General features: G+C 37.0%; 1 protein-coding gene across 1 annotated transcript; it reads right to left on the bottom strand.

Annotated features, from left to right (window-relative positions):
* Positions 1 to 1724: 1724 nt before the first annotated feature.
* On the bottom strand, positions 1725 to 9460 carry LOC142358051 (uncharacterized). Its single transcript, XM_075409524.1, has 3 exons — positions 9390 to 9460; positions 5222 to 8902; positions 1725 to 1914 (listed from the first exon to the last, which is right to left on the bottom strand). The coding sequence occupies exons 1-3, from the start codon at positions 9445 to 9447 to the stop codon at positions 1865 to 1867; spliced, it is 3789 nt and encodes a 1262-aa protein (XP_075265639.1). The 5' UTR covers positions 9448 to 9460; the 3' UTR covers positions 1725 to 1864.
* Between the last annotated feature and the right edge of the window lie 6293 nt (positions 9461 to 15753).

Below are 15753 nucleotides of genomic sequence, written 5' to 3' on the forward strand. Positions count from 1 at the left end.
CTCCGATTCACTAACAGTTTTTTTGCCAATGATTGGAGCGCAGAAATTTTTTGGTCATTAAAACCTGATAATTTTGTGGTGTAATTCTGCAATGATTGGCATTTTTTGTAGATCAATTTGCCAGGCCCGATGAAGATTTTAACTATAGCAACATTGCTGCTGATATGGAGAAAAAAATAAGCCAAAATTTTTTTCTGTCTGATTGTTTATTTAGTAGTACAGTTTTAGATCAAAAGAAGGTTGGCGATTCTTGAGAACAACCAGTTAATCATTTTGGAATGGTTTTCAGGATTAGCTTGGGTTTCCAGAACAAAACCTGTATAATCGTTAGAGTTCATATATTCCAATTGTTCCAGTCAGTTTGTTAAATTAAGCGAAGTTTGTGACTGTCAAAGTGTCCGTTTGAAACCTTATCTAGAACAACGAAATGTTATGATAATTCTTTTAAATCATACAATGCAATGAATCAAAACTGTCTACACAAAGCAGCAATAAAAGTAATGGAAAATCAAGAGGTCCAAATGTTTGAAAGACGAGTTTTTAGTAGAATTAATGAGTTATTACTCAAGTTTGGGGTTAATAGGAAGGAGAAAATACATGTAGAATTCTTTCTGAGAAGAGACTGAAGCAACGAGAAGAACAGATGGGCACTGTGAATAAAAAATTTTGAAGAGAATCTCAAATATTACAAAATTAAGCGTCTTGAGTTTCACGATCCCACCCTCAAAACAATAAAACCTCACTTTAAAACTCACAAGCAGGTTAAGTTTGAACTGGTGAATCCTTGGACAATTTCAAACGCAATGCAAAAACAGCAGGTTTTTGCCAGTTAATAAAAACTGTTTTATTACCTCTTATTAAAACCAATAAAAGAAACCATAACTGAAGACTTTCTTTTAAATTTTCATGAAAGAAACACAACTTTTACCAGTGTCACATTTTTTCATATAAAATCCAACTAAACCCTCAATTTTGCAATTTGTTTGGTTCTTATTGTCAAAGTACAAACGGTGACAAACAATTTTCAAGCAAAAGTGGGAGGAAGATCAAATTTTTCCCTTTTTTTAAAATTCGGTTTTTTAAATCATTGAGTTCGTAAGGAGAATTATTAAAAACTGTACAAAGAAATAATTTTACAATCCACTTGAACAAAAAGTACCAACGGGCTAATTTAGACAAAAATCCATAGCCTTGAAAGATTCAGACCCAGTATGCATGTTTTTGCGTATGTATTGTGAATTATGCAACATAAATTTTGCCACGATCTGAAATTGTAAAAACAAGTTTTAAAATTAACTTCGGTGAATTTGAGCAGTCATCTTCATTAAAAAACGGTTCTATCTGTGACTAAACTTTTATGCCCGCAATTGAACTTATAAGCTAAGGGAGTTTTTGTTTGCCAACCTATGAACACCATCAGCAGGGATGAGAAAAAAAGGTTCTGATCCTCTTTAAGCGGCAAAAAAAAACTAATTGAATGTTGAATAATAGATTAATCTGATTCACTAACAGTTTTTTGCCAATGATTGGATCGCAGAAATTTTTTGGTCATTAAAATCTGATAATTTTGTGGTGTAATTCTGCAATGATTGGGATTTTTTGTAGATGAATTTGCCAGACCCGATGACGATTTTAACTATAGCAACATCGCTGCTGATAGACATGCATGGAGAAAAAAAAGCCAAAAGTTTCTTATGTCTGATTGTTTATTTAGTAGTACAATATTAGATCAAAAGAAGGTGGGCGATTCTTGAGTACAACCAGTAAATCATTTTGGAATGGTTTTCAGGATTAGTTTGGGTTTCCAGAACAAAACCCGTATAGTCGTTGGAGTTCATATATTCCAATTGTTCCAGTCAGTTTGTTAAATCAAGCGAAGTTTGTGACTGTCAAAGTGTCCGTTTGAAACCTTATCTAGAACAACAAAATGTTACGATAATTCTTTTAAATCATGCAATGCAATGAATCAAATCTGTCTACACAAAGCAGCAATAAAAGTAATGGAAAATCAAGAGGTCCAAATGTTTAAAAGACGAGTTTTTAGTAGAATTAATAAGTTATTACTCAAGTTTAAAATTGGGGTTGATAGAAAGGACAAAATACATGTAGAAGTCTTTCTGAGAAGAGACTGAAGCACAGAGAAGAACAGATGGGCTCTTTGAAAAAAAATTTTTTGAAGAGAAACTCAAATGTTACAAAATGTCTTGATTTTCACGATCCCACCCTTAAAACAATAAAACCTCACTTTAAAACGCCCAGGCAGCTTAAGTTTCACCTGGTGAATCCTTGGACAATTTCAAACGCAATGCAAAAATCAGCAGATTTTGTCCGGTAACCAAAAATTTTTTTATTACCTCTTTTTTAAGCAAACAAAAGAAACCATAACTGAAGATTTTCCTTTAAACTTTCATGAAAGAAACACCACTTTTACCAGTGTCACATTTTTCCTATAAAATCCCACTAAACCCTCAATTTTGCAATTTGTTTGGTTTTCATTGTCAAAGTACAAACGGTGACAAACAGTTTTTAAGCAAAAGTGGGAGGAAGATCAATTTTTTCCCTTTTTTTAAAATTCGGTTTCTAAAATCATTGAGTTCGTAAGGAGAATTATTAAAAATTGTATAAAGAAATACTTTTACAATCCACATGAACAAAAAGTACCAACGGGCTAATTTAGACAAAAATCCATAGCCTTGAAAGATTCAAACCAAGTATGCATGTTTTTGCGGATGTATTTTGAATCATGCAACATGAATTTTGCCACGATCTGAAAATGTAAAAACGAGTTTCAAAATTAAATTCGGTGAGCAGTCATTTTCTTCAAAAAAGGTTCCATCTGTGACTAAACTTTTATGCCCGCAATTGCACTTATAAGCTACCTCAATATAATCGAGATGAAACAACAAGCTATGGCTGATAAAGACCGATAAGTTTGATTACCCTTAAGTAAATGACCAACAGTCCGGAGAACGTGAACGAGTGCGAGAACAAGCAAGAGCAGAAGAGAGAGAAAGAGAGAAAAAACACGGGAGAAGAGCATTTGATTCGCTGTGAGAGAAAATTGCAGTTTTTGATTGAGTTCTTTGTGAATGAGTACATTTTCGAATTAATTAAGTTATTCAAAATTTTTGGTTGCAAAGATTATAGTTTTCCGGCTAGTAGTATAGCTACTGTGAGGCAAAACTTTTAGAGTTATTGGGGCTTTGAAGGGAACTGAAGGGAGTGTGATAATTCCGGATAGACTGATTGAACTAGTTTGAATTAGTGCGGACAAATACTTGCGGACCTTTTTAACAGCCGAGATGGCACCTTTTTGGGGAGAGAAAGAAAAACTGCCAAGAGGTAGACGAACCACCAAACAAATCTTTAGGAAGTTCCGATAGAGTTTTGGGTGCTAGTCAGTCTCAAAAGATTCTACTTGAAATTATTGTCTCTTGGCTCACCAATGTGCATGATATATGTATACGTCCGCAAAAGCACACTTTGGGTCTTTTTGGAGAAGAGTGACAGTATTTTCATTCAGAATCGAATTGAATCTTAATTTTCTTAAATAGATTCTGCAGATTAAATTTTGAAACCAAATTAATGCAACTGCTGTCTTAGTGCTTATTTTCAATTCTTTTACTTAATCCGCACTTGGTATTGCTATGGCAGTTGATGCAAACATTTTGAAATTATGCTTTATCTGTTTTATGCCTTTTTATTATCCGTAGCTGTCGTAAAGTGTTATAAAATCTATGACTGTTCACTCAACTAAACTGTATTTTTTGTGGCGCTTTGTTTTGCTTTAGAGGAGTATGTAGTCTGGCAATAACAGAAAAAGCAAACGAATCAAAATAAAAAATGATGCTGGCCAAACATAATTTAGAAAAGGCAATACTGTTTTCTGATTCGTTGTTTCATAATTCATACAACAAACTTCACATATTTCAAAATAAAGTGCAGTCTCCAAAAGAGATTTGCTCAGAAACTGCGCTAAGTTGAACCCTGGTTGAAAAAAGTTCACCTAGAATCCTAAATTTTAGAAAAAAATCACCGCTTAAAACCACTGTATCTGTTTTTTGCGCATTCCCGGTTTTAAGTGGTGAAATATTTAGTTTTAAATGGTAAAAACAAAAATAATCACTTCTGAAAACCGCATATCTTACAAAATTTCGTTGCATTTGTTTTTCATCACGTAATCATATCACAAGAAATATGTTTGAAGTAGGTGACAGAGGGCACAGTGAAATAATAAGTTGTTGAAATGCAGGAGCTGAGAGGATCGGGCCCGTGTACGGCAGATATCTTTTCTATGAGAAAACCGGTGAATGCGGGTAAAATAAAAGTTTTTACCGCTAAACACCGCAAATTTTATTTAAAAAAGCCGCTTTCACTGCATTCGTCGCAAAAAGATGCGGGCGCTTTGCGGTGAATTTTTTTTCAACGCTATTCACCTCAATTCTTACATTATTTTTCGACAAAACATCGGCCCGCGAAAAAATGGCTTTTGATATTATCAAACTTCACGTTTGGTTTTGACAGATTTATATAGAGTCCCATGAGCTCCTGAGGCATGGCCGTAGCCCGCGAGGCATGGCGACATGCGGCAGAATATAGTTATTAGAAACGGGCTATGTCAAATTTATGTTGATTGAATGTATAAAATTTCATTATTTTTATTTTCGCCACCAGTAATATCTTCTGAAAATTTTATATTTTGTCGCGTCTATTTAATGACACGCAAACGTTTCATCTGTTGTTTCTTTTAGTTCTGAAAGTGAAAATCAAAATTGGACTACTATTGATTGTTCTCAAGAAACCATTAATCAAATAAAATGTTTTTCACACAAAACAAATTCTTTTCAATGTTGATCAATTTCAACAAATGTTACGATCACTCAGGATAAAAAACATTTACAAGAAAGTAGTGAATTTAATTCCAGACTTTTCGACGTGCATTTTCCAAAATCTCATTTGACTTCTGCTCAAAATGTTTTTAAACATGTATTTTTTAAGCCTAAAAAATTTCTGTGTACACAAGTGTCAGTAATTATTGAAACTCTATTGTACTCTATTGTACCCTATTTTGACCCACAATAAAAGACCAATTTAACTATTTTACGTCTGATTGCGATTCTCTTGTTATTTCTTTTCAAAAAAGTTAGGATCAATTTGTGAAGTCACGCCGCATATGTTGAAATCTGGAACAAAAGATGCATAAATTGATGCATGTACTAACTATTGTTAGGACCCATAATCCCACTAAACAAATAATTTCCGTTGTCGTCTTGTATACATCCAATATCAGCGAATTTCAACGCAAATGCGCACCTTTTTGACCCAGTTCCATCGTAGTCCTGATCACATCCAATCAACAGTTGAAACGTATTATTCTTGTTAGGATCAGAACAGCTGCTTATTTGGTACCACGTGAAAACTAACCCCGAATCAGCTGTAAACGTTAAATCATCTGTTATGTCATCAAATAGTGCGAAATCTGAAGCGATGAATTCGCGATAGAGTGCGGATCCAGGTATCAGAGAGCTGCTTTGACGTTTCTTCCTCTGTATGTTCGAAGGGTTATCTGATAGTCCCGATATTGTATAAAAATCACTTGAATCGCAGTTAAAAATTGTAGCTCCACCTCCAAGAACTCTGAACGTTGAGGATGCTCTGCCATCCAGATTTATAGCGAAATCAGATTGTTCGCAAATTGAAGTCTCATCCTCTAAAATGACATTGTCGATTCCCGGCCCATTACTTGACAACAGACCATCGACGAGTTCGGAAGAAATGCCCTCCGTTGCTACGTTTGTTGTCCGTGAGGTTGTGGTTGTTGACGACGTTGAAATTGTTGACGATGTTGTTGGTGAGGTTGTAGACGATGATGTTGTTGACGAGGTTGTTGATAGTGTTGTTGATGAAGTTGTAGACGATGATGTTGTTGACGAAGTCGTTGATGGTGTTGACGATGATTTTGTTGACCACGTTGTTGATGGTGTTTTTGATGAAGTTGTAGACCATGAGGTTGTTGACGAGGTTGTTGATGGTGTTGTTGATGAAGTTGTAGGCGATGATGTTGTTGACGAGGTTGTTGATGGTGCTGACGATGACGTTGTTGACGAGGTTTTTAATAGTGTTGTTGATGGAGTTGTAGACCATGATGTTGTTAACGAGGTTGTTGATGGTGTTGACGATGATATTGTTGACTGGGTTGTTGACGATGTTGTTGATGAAGTTGTAGACGATGATGTTGTTGACGAGGTTGTTGATGGTGTTGACAATGGTGTTGTTGATGAGGTTGTTGATGGTGTTGTTGATGAAGTTGTAGACGATGATGTTGTTGACGAGGTTGTTGATGCTGTTGACGATGATGTTGTTGACGAGGTTGTTGATGGTGTTGTTGATGGATTTGTAGACGATGATGTTGTTGATAAGGTTGTTGATGCTGTTGACGATGATGTTGTTGACGAGGTTGTTGATGGTGTTGTTGATGGAGTTGTAGACGATGATTTTGTTGACGAGGTTGTTGATGGTGTTGTTGATGGAGTTGCAGACGATGATGTTGTTGACGAGGTTGTTGATGGTGTTGACAATGGTGTTATTAATGAGGTTGTTGTTGATGTTGTTGACGGAGTTGTAGACGATAATGTTGTTGACGAGGTTGCTGATGGTGTTGAGGATGATGTTGTTGACGAGGTTGTTGATGGTGTTGTTAATGGAGTTGTAGACGATGATGTTGACGAGGTTTTTGATGCTGTTGACGGTGATGTTGTTGACGAGGTTGTTGATGGTGTTGTTGATGGAGTTGTAGACGATGATGTTGTTGACAAGGTTGTTGATGGTGTTGTTGATGGAGTTGTAGACGATGATGTTGTTGACGAGGTTGTTGATGGTGTTGACGATGATGTTGTTGACGAGGTTGTTGATGTTGTTGATGGAGTTGTAGACGATGATGTTGTTGACGAGGTTGTGGATGCTGTTGACGATGATGTTGTTGACGAGGTTGTTGATGGTGTTGTTGATGGAGTTGTAGACGATGATGTTGTTGAGGAGGTTTTTGATGGTGTTGTTGATAGAGTTGTAGACGATGATGTTGTTGACGAGGTTGTTGATGGTGTCGACGATGATGTTGTTGACGAGGTTGTTGATGGTGTTGACGATGATATTGTTGACTGGGTTGTTGACGATGTTGTTGATGAAGTTGTAGACGATGATGTTGTTGACGAGGTTGTTGATGGTGTTGACAATGGTGTTGTTGATGAGGTTGTTGATGGTGTTGTTGATGAAGTTGTAGACGATGATGTTGTTGACGAGGTTGTTGATGCTGTTGACGATGATGTTGTTGACGAGGTTGTTGATGGTGTTGTTGATGGATTTGTAGACGATGATGTTGTTGATAAGGTTGTTGATGCTGTTGACGATGATGTTGTTGACGAGGTTGTTGATGGTGTTGTTGATGGAGTTGTAGACGATGATTTTGTTGACGAGGTTGTTGATGGTGTTGTTGATGGAGTTGCAGACGATGATGTTGTTGACGAGGTTGTTGATGGTGTTGACGATGATATTGTTGACTGGGTTGTTGACGATGTTGTTGATGAAGTTGTAGACGATGATGTTGTTGACGAGGTTGTTGATGGTGTTGACAATGGTGTTGTTGATGAGGTTGTTGATGGTGTTGTTGATGAAGTTGTAGACGATGATGTTGTTGACGAGGTTGTTGATGCTGTTGACGATGATGTTGTTGACGAGGTTGTTGATGGTGTTGTTGATGGATTTGTAGACGATGATGTTGTTGATAAGGTTGTTGATGCTGTTGACGATGATGTTGTTGACGAGGTTGTTGATGGTGTTGTTGATGGAGTTGTAGACGATGATTTTGTTGACGAGGTTGTTGATGGTGTTGTTGATGGAGTTGCAGACGATGATGTTGTTGACGAGGTTGTTGATGGTGTTGACAATGGTGTTATTAATGAGGTTGTTGTTGATGTTGTTGACGGAGTTGTAGACGATAATGTTGTTGACGAGGTTGCTGATGGTGTTGAGGATGATGTTGTTGACGAGGTTGTTGATGGTGTTGTTAATGGAGTTGTAGACGATGATGTTGACGAGGTTTTTGATGCTGTTGACGGTGATGTTGTTGACGAGGTTGTTGATGGTGTTGTTGATGGAGTTGTAGACGATGATGTTGTTGACAAGGTTGTTGATGGTGTTGTTGATGGAGTTGTAGACGATGATGTTGTTGACGAGGTTGTTGATGGTGTTGACGATGATGTTGTTGACGAGGTTGTTGATGTTGTTGATGGAGTTGTAGACGATGATGTTGTTGACGAGGTTGTGGATGCTGTTGACGATGATGTTGTTGACGAGGTTGTTGATGGTGTTGTTGATGGAGTTGTAGACGATGATGTTGTTGAGGAGGTTTTTGATGGTGTTGTTGATAGAGTTGTAGACGATGATGTTGTTGACGAGGTTGTTGATGGTGTCGACGATGATGTTGTTGACGAGGTTGTTGATGTTGTTGATGGAGTTGTAGACGATGATGTTGTTGACGAGGTTGTTGATGCTGTTGACGATGATGTTGTTGACGAGTTTGTTGATGGTGTTGTTGATGGAGTTGTAGACGATGATGTTGTTGACGAGGTTGTTGATGGTGTTGTTGATGGAGTTGTAGACGATGATGTTGTTGACGAGGTTGTTGATGGTGCCGACGATGATGTTGTTGACGAGGTTGTTGATGGAGTTGTAGACGATGATGTTGTTGACGAGGTTGTTGATGGTGTTGAAGATGATGTTGTTGACGAGGTTGTTGATGTTGTTGTTGATGGAGTTGTAGACGATGATGTTGTTGACGAAGTTGTTGACAATGTTGATGATGAAGTTGTTGACGATGATGTAGTTGTCACTGACGTTGAGCTGCCTGTTAAAAGTGCACGATTTGTTTTACCACTGAATGATTCAGTGACTGAATTTACATCAATCACAATTAGTATGAAAATCATTTTGAAAGCTATCGTGCAATCTCTTCTTTCTGCTCGAAAACTTTCGACTAGGAAGCAAAAAAAATATCACAATTAGTTTTAAAATTCTACCAAAATCATACGATGTTACACGCTGCCAGTTTGGTTCATTACAGTATTTATAAGTTGATAATTAACAGTAGGCAAATCAATTAAATACCATACTATTAAATTATTTTTTTTGTTTTCAAACAATTACTTAAGTTTTTGAAGCAGGGAAAACGCGTAATTAAGTTTTGTAAATATTCTAAGGCGCCGTACAATTAGTAGTAAATTTTCAGTTTCATTTCAACAGTGTAACCAGGGAGTGGGTCATAAACGCCCCTTGAGGTGGTCGGGTGGGGGGGGGGGGAGTATGCAAGGAAACAGAATTGAACAATAACATACTTTCTGTGGCCTGACATCGTGGTGGTTGTGAGGTACAGTCAGATGGGGTGTATTCCATCACAACTGGTCCTGTTTCCACAAAAAAGTAGGAAATGGTTCCTTGTGCAGGCAATAGGACATTTAATCGACTAATTGATTTTTCAATTAATCATGCTACCCCCCCCCCCCCCCTCCAACAGGACTTCAAATACTAGTAAGTTTTGATCGCTTCCGCGATCTATTTTTAAATTATAGAATTATCCGCAGACAGCTATGTGCAGTACAAACAATACTTAATTCGTGATGAACGACACGCTGGAGAGGGGGGGGGGTGAGAGGTTAGGGTCGCTGTATTCTTAGTTATACATTTGCTAAGGCCGAGAAGCAGGAAGGTTTTTATGAAACCAACTTTCAATTGTATCAAAATGGTTTTCACACCCATATCAATGAAAAGTACGCAAAATCTATTGAAACGATCGTATAATTAAGACCGAGAGAAAATGTGTCACTGATAGTTATCTTTTTGAGTAATGTTTATACGCTGGAGCTACCATCTACCCATTATTTGGATTTTTTCCGTTTGTGCCCCCTCATCTTAGTGGGCGCATATTATTTGCACGCCCCCATACGCACGTGCCATATTTTTACATGATGATTTACTATGTAATGGCACGTGCTCTGTTACTGGGGGGCGCATAAAGTACTGGGGGGGGGTACAAACGGATAAGCTCCCATTACTTTTTGGCGCTTTTTTCAAAACAAGGAATCATGTCCCTGATCCAGTTTGGTCCAGCTGATAAAGCCATTGCCCGACTGATGGGTTCTCTGAGAACTGGTTCCAGTTCCCGTTCAACAACTCTGTCGCTATGGTTGGTTTTCCGGAGCTAGGGTGAATCCATTTATTTGCTGAAACACAATCAATTAACCCACATATCCGACTAACGTCGGGCGAATTGCTCCCAAACAAACGGCGAGCTGTTGGCTTTGTCAGTAGCTAGCCACGGGAGGGGGAGGAGGTGCACCGGGGAGCTGATGGAGGGAGGGGCAACAGTGGGGCGGGGGAAATAGTGGTTGGGAGCGGAGGGTTTCTTCAACCTTTAAGTACCGCCCTTCACACCATAAGTATAAATCTGCAAAACAGTATCCGTGAATCGCATAATTGGAGACTAGTGAGCTGAAAGTCGCTAAGAGCACCTAATGCCCGCTGAGCGCTACCTGTCTGTCCCGTTTTTGAGGACGAAAAGTCAAATGAGTCAGACATAAAATCCGTCAAGCGAAAAAATCGCATTAAAAACATCAAGAGGACTAATATAATTACTAAAAAATTCGTTTGAGAGGAATTAACTACAAACTTTGAGAGCAATTAATGAATACCATTCGGTATTCACATGTTTTAACAAAAATGTAGGAAATGGTTCATTGTACTGCCAATAGAACATATAATCGATTGATTTATTTTCCAATTAATCATGCTACTCCCTCTCCCCCCTCTCCAGCACGATTTAAATTAGTCAGTTATGAGCGATTGAGGTCTATTTTTCAATTATAGAATTATCAGCAGACAGCTATTTGCAGTACAAACAATACTTAATTCGTGATGAACGACACGGGTGGTGAGGTTAGGGTCGCTGTATTCTCAGTTATACATTTGCTAAGGCTGAGATGCAGGAGGGTTTTTATGAAACCAACTTTCAGTAGATATTAAAATTGTTTTCACACCGATATCAATGAAAAGTACACAAAATCTATTGAAACGATCGTATATTTAAGACCGAAAGAAAATGTATCACTGTTAGCTATCTTTTTGAGTAATGCTTATACGCATGTGGGGGGGGGGGGTTGGGGGGAGGGGAGGCTTTCTTCAACCTCTAAGTACCGCCCTTCACACCATAAGTATAAATCTGCATAACAGTATATGTGAATCGCATAATTGGAGACTAGTGAGCTGAAAATCTTTAATAGCACCTAATGCCCACTGAGCGCTACCTGTCTATCCCGTTTTTCAGGACGAAAATTCAAATAGGTCGGACGAAAAATCGGTCAAGCGAAAAATTGCATTAAAAATAGCAAGAGGACTAATATAATTATTACAAATTTCGTTTGAGAGCAATTAACTACAAACTTTAATTGAGAGCAATTAATGAATACTATCTGGTATTCACATGATGAAAAATTTCTGAAAAAAAAACAAAATACAATAGAATTAATCCAAAATAACGACACATTGACCCAAATTAATATACAATTCAAGCTAGATCTCAAATGTTTAGCTACAATCACATTGCAGTGATCGCCCATACAAACACCCTATTTGCTTCTCTCTAAAAATAAATTTTTCTTAAAATTGAAAAAAATGAAGCCATCTAAAGATCTCAAATTATTCGGTTGTGAAACATAATAAATGTGCTAGTAAATTTTACACAGTGAATATATTGCTTTTCATAGTTAGGTCGGCAACAAAGTAGACAACTTTTGCGATAGTACACAGCTGTCGGAGCTATTCATTCCAACAGTTTTTGCGGTATTTGTAGAAAATCAATTGTTATGCGAATTCAAAAAAATTTAAAAAAGAGGGAAATGTTGGAGAAAGTGATGTCATTTTGGGTAACAGGTGTATGTTGACAACAAAAAAGTTTACCTCTAGAAATTATTTTAAAAATTAGCGTTAGAAACAATAATAAAAAGAAAAAAATGCTTCATTTTTCTGTAGTCAAAATTTTTCAGTTTACCTTGGAAAAAAACGATGCAAGCTGGAAAGCTGCTTTGGGTCGGAAACAACGGTTGATTTTATTGTGAAAAGATAACAAGTCGGTTCTTGATTGTTTTAAAAATATTTGTGAAGCGTTTTGGATATTTAAATGACGTTCTTTGCCTTAAAAAATTGAACCTTAACGGGCAAAATAGTTTTCCTGACTTTTGAATCTGGTTGCACAATTTTTTTCCACAAATATGTACAAGAAGTACTCAAAGACGCCTTTTTTCCCCAAATTGGTGAAAACATTTTTTCATTGACTCTAATCTCTTTTCAATTGTTGCTATGCGACAAAACACTTGCGGGATAAATAAACATGTCTAGTCTTTGTTCGTGTGCATGCAACTGCAGTTTGTTTTGAATTTATCTTAGGATTTATCTTAGAATTTTCCAGAAGCAATTATATTCTACCATCGCGGTGAAAAACCTAATTCTCATATTTGCAATTTGTTTTGATAAAAATCCAAATGTATTGCTCGTAGATGTTAGACCCTTTCTAGTCCTTTTTGCACGTGCTTCAATTCACCATTTTTGAATGTATTCAGGTGTGTTTTTGCCTCATTGCGAGCCTGTTTTTTTGTCGTTTTCAGTACACATTTTATAAATTATGCTGTATAATATTATTACTAAAATATTAAAAAATATAATATATTATAATACTATAATATTATCGAAATCTTGAAGTAAAATTCCATCTCTCTTGATTGTATGAAGGGATGTTCACTTGAAATTGTAAACATTTTTCAATAGTTGAATTGCATAACCCGTGTCAAATTGTTACCCCGAAGAGAATGTGATATTAGGGGGCTAATCGGGGGAATATTTTTCTATCAAATTCCCCTTAAAAATCGTACATCTGTTGGGGGGTTATGGGGGGGGGGGGGTGAAATGGTGCAAGAGTAGGGGGTAATTGGGCATTGGGCGCATCGCCTTTGGAAGCCCTAAATTTACATTGTCATAGCCCTAACTCGAAGACTGGCAATCCTGAACCCGAGTAACTTCAATCGATTCTCCTTAACCTCCAAACTGTCAATGCTTGCCCAATTCTTGTCGGTCCATCTATATGAATCTACTCCCCATTATCCCTATTACCCCCTTATCTTACATCGCCTCACCCCCTTAAAATTAACCCCCTTGATCTTACATCTTTTTAGATGGTAATGTTGGGGGTTACAAAATTGGGGGTTCTAAATGTTGGGGGTTCTAAATATTCCCCTATTACTCGCTCTATACCCTCATTATCAAACCCCCTAAAATTACACCCCCCCCCCAATCTTACATCTTTTCTTGGGGCGGGGGGTTAGTCTGTAAAAAACCGTAGTCTTTCATCTTTCTAACATCGTTGTGTTTCAAGTTTATACCAACTCTTTGTAAACCACAGAAAATCATGAGAAAATGACTTGTGTTCCTGAATTCTCACGCTCATATCGAGGACTCAATGAGGGTGATTTAATGAACTATTTCCCCATCAGTGTCCAAGAAGTCTGTTAAATTTTTAACTAAAAACGAGCAAAAAATTAATCTTTGTTCAGCTATTTATTTAATTAGCTGAACACGAAAGAGCCTCATTTTATGAAAACATTGTCTCCTAGAGCTATGTTGAAACATCTGACTATCTTATAAACAAAAGAACTCAGAAATTTGTATGGAAGAATTTGATGATTTTTTTTAAGACAGACAAAATATACGGAACAAAACGAACATACCGAGGATATCTTTCGTTGAAAATCGAAGATACCGTGCATTTCTTACGTCGTTTTTGTTCAGTCTTCTGTAATAGGGGTAGTTTATCTAACTCTAACTAACCTAACTACAGCATATCATTCTTGAAGTACTTAAACAAAAATTCAAGCTTGATAGATGCGAAAATCAAATAGTTATAATGTCCGCTTAAGCATGTTAAAAGATCCTTGTACTAGCGATTGCTAATTTGTAATCGGATTATTGAATGAAAAGATCAAAGGGAATTGGGTAAAATGACATTGGGTATTTTGGCAGGTTGGGTATAATGGCATTGGGTAAATTGTCAAGTAACCAATTAGACCAAGTGTACTAACCACCTCCCGGTCCGTTTATTCCCACTGTCATGTAAACATTTGTATCCCCAGTTTGGACAACATCCATCAATGACCGGTACTGCAGAGCAAGAATGCATTTCTCAACTTCGCCAGCCAGAGTTTTGAACACAAAATCACAAGCAACCGCCATTTGCATTATGTTGCCACGAGTTTCGTCCAGGCCAAATGTAACACTTCCAGCACAATCCAATCAATCGTCATTGCCCAAGTTGGGTTAAAAAACGGATCAATTTTCGACATGTTGACCAAATCTTCAGCACTCAGCTCTGCGAAATTGATGGTATAACTAATTCCATCATTTGGGTAAGGAAAAAGGTCAACTTCAATCACACCAGCCGCAATGACCGTCGATTGAACGAGGTTATCAAGGTCATCTGGGTTTGAGAGTTCGTCTGCGGGTCCAGAACCGAGGCTAATGTAGTTATTTTTGCAAATTTGAAGGTCGTTTACCAAAATGTTTCCAACCTTGAAGCCTGATGATATCATGATTCCCTGAACAAAAATCTATTGGGTCTGTCAGGGTTTGAACTTTGCCCACCGGAGGGGTTGGAATCAAGGTAGGGAGGTCAGCAATCGGGTTGCCGTCGAAGGCAGGAGGGGCCACAACTGGGGGCGATTCCTGGACAGTCGGATTCCACGTAATCTTTGGCATAATTCGATGATTCTGTTTGATCCAGTTCAATTACGAGAAGACCAGTATAACCAAGTGATAAAGGAGTGTTGGTTAGAAAATTGAAAATGGAAGAATTTTGGGAATAAGGCTCCATTTCGAAAGTGGGTCCTGAAACATAAAATTGGAAACTTTGGTAAAGATTACGGCTCTGAGTAATTTCAACATTGCTCACAGCTAACTCACTTGCTGAAATTTAATTTAAAAAACCATTCCTATAAAATAGTGCCCAAAAATGATACTAAGTTGAAGTTTGATAGAGCTGAATTTTAAAGTAAATTACATTTTTTTCGCATTCTTTTGAATAAATTAAAAGTTTCTCAAAATAACAAAAAAATTGAATACACCAATTTTTTCCAGATTATAGTGCAAGCTGATTTTTAAATTGCCCAATAGAGAAAAAGAACGAGTGAGTAACCATTTAGTCTGTATAAAGTAATTTTATATGAACTTTTGTATCAAGCATTTTATGATGAACTTATTTTTCAAAAAATAAACTCATTATCTGACAGCAAAAACACAAAAAATTGCAATAACAAATTATGCCCAATGTTAGTTATCTCGTGGTCCAATTGTATTGTGTAATGTTTTTTGCTTCAAAAGCTGTTTTGACATAAAAACAAAGCAATTTCAAAGTGATTTCCTTCCTTGAAAAAGTAAACAATCAATGATAGCAATAAAACTTCCATCTGAACAGACAATTATCATTTGTCATTTGTCAAATTTTGTTTTTTTCCTGCCCACTGCTTCAAAGGGTGACAATATACATCTGAGGATGCACAAACTTTTTAATCAACTCTTTCATATGAGATGTTACAAGAAAAATTTAGCCTTGACTAAAAGATCTTTTTTCTAAGCAGCATTTTTTATTTCATTTATATCTAT

The sequence above is a fragment of the Convolutriloba macropyga genome, unplaced genomic scaffold (genome assembly GCF_964194025.1).
Source record: "Convolutriloba macropyga unplaced genomic scaffold, txConMacr16.3 SCAFFOLD_3687, whole genome shotgun sequence".
NCBI lineage: Eukaryota > Metazoa > Xenacoelomorpha > Acoela > Convolutidae > Convolutriloba > Convolutriloba macropyga.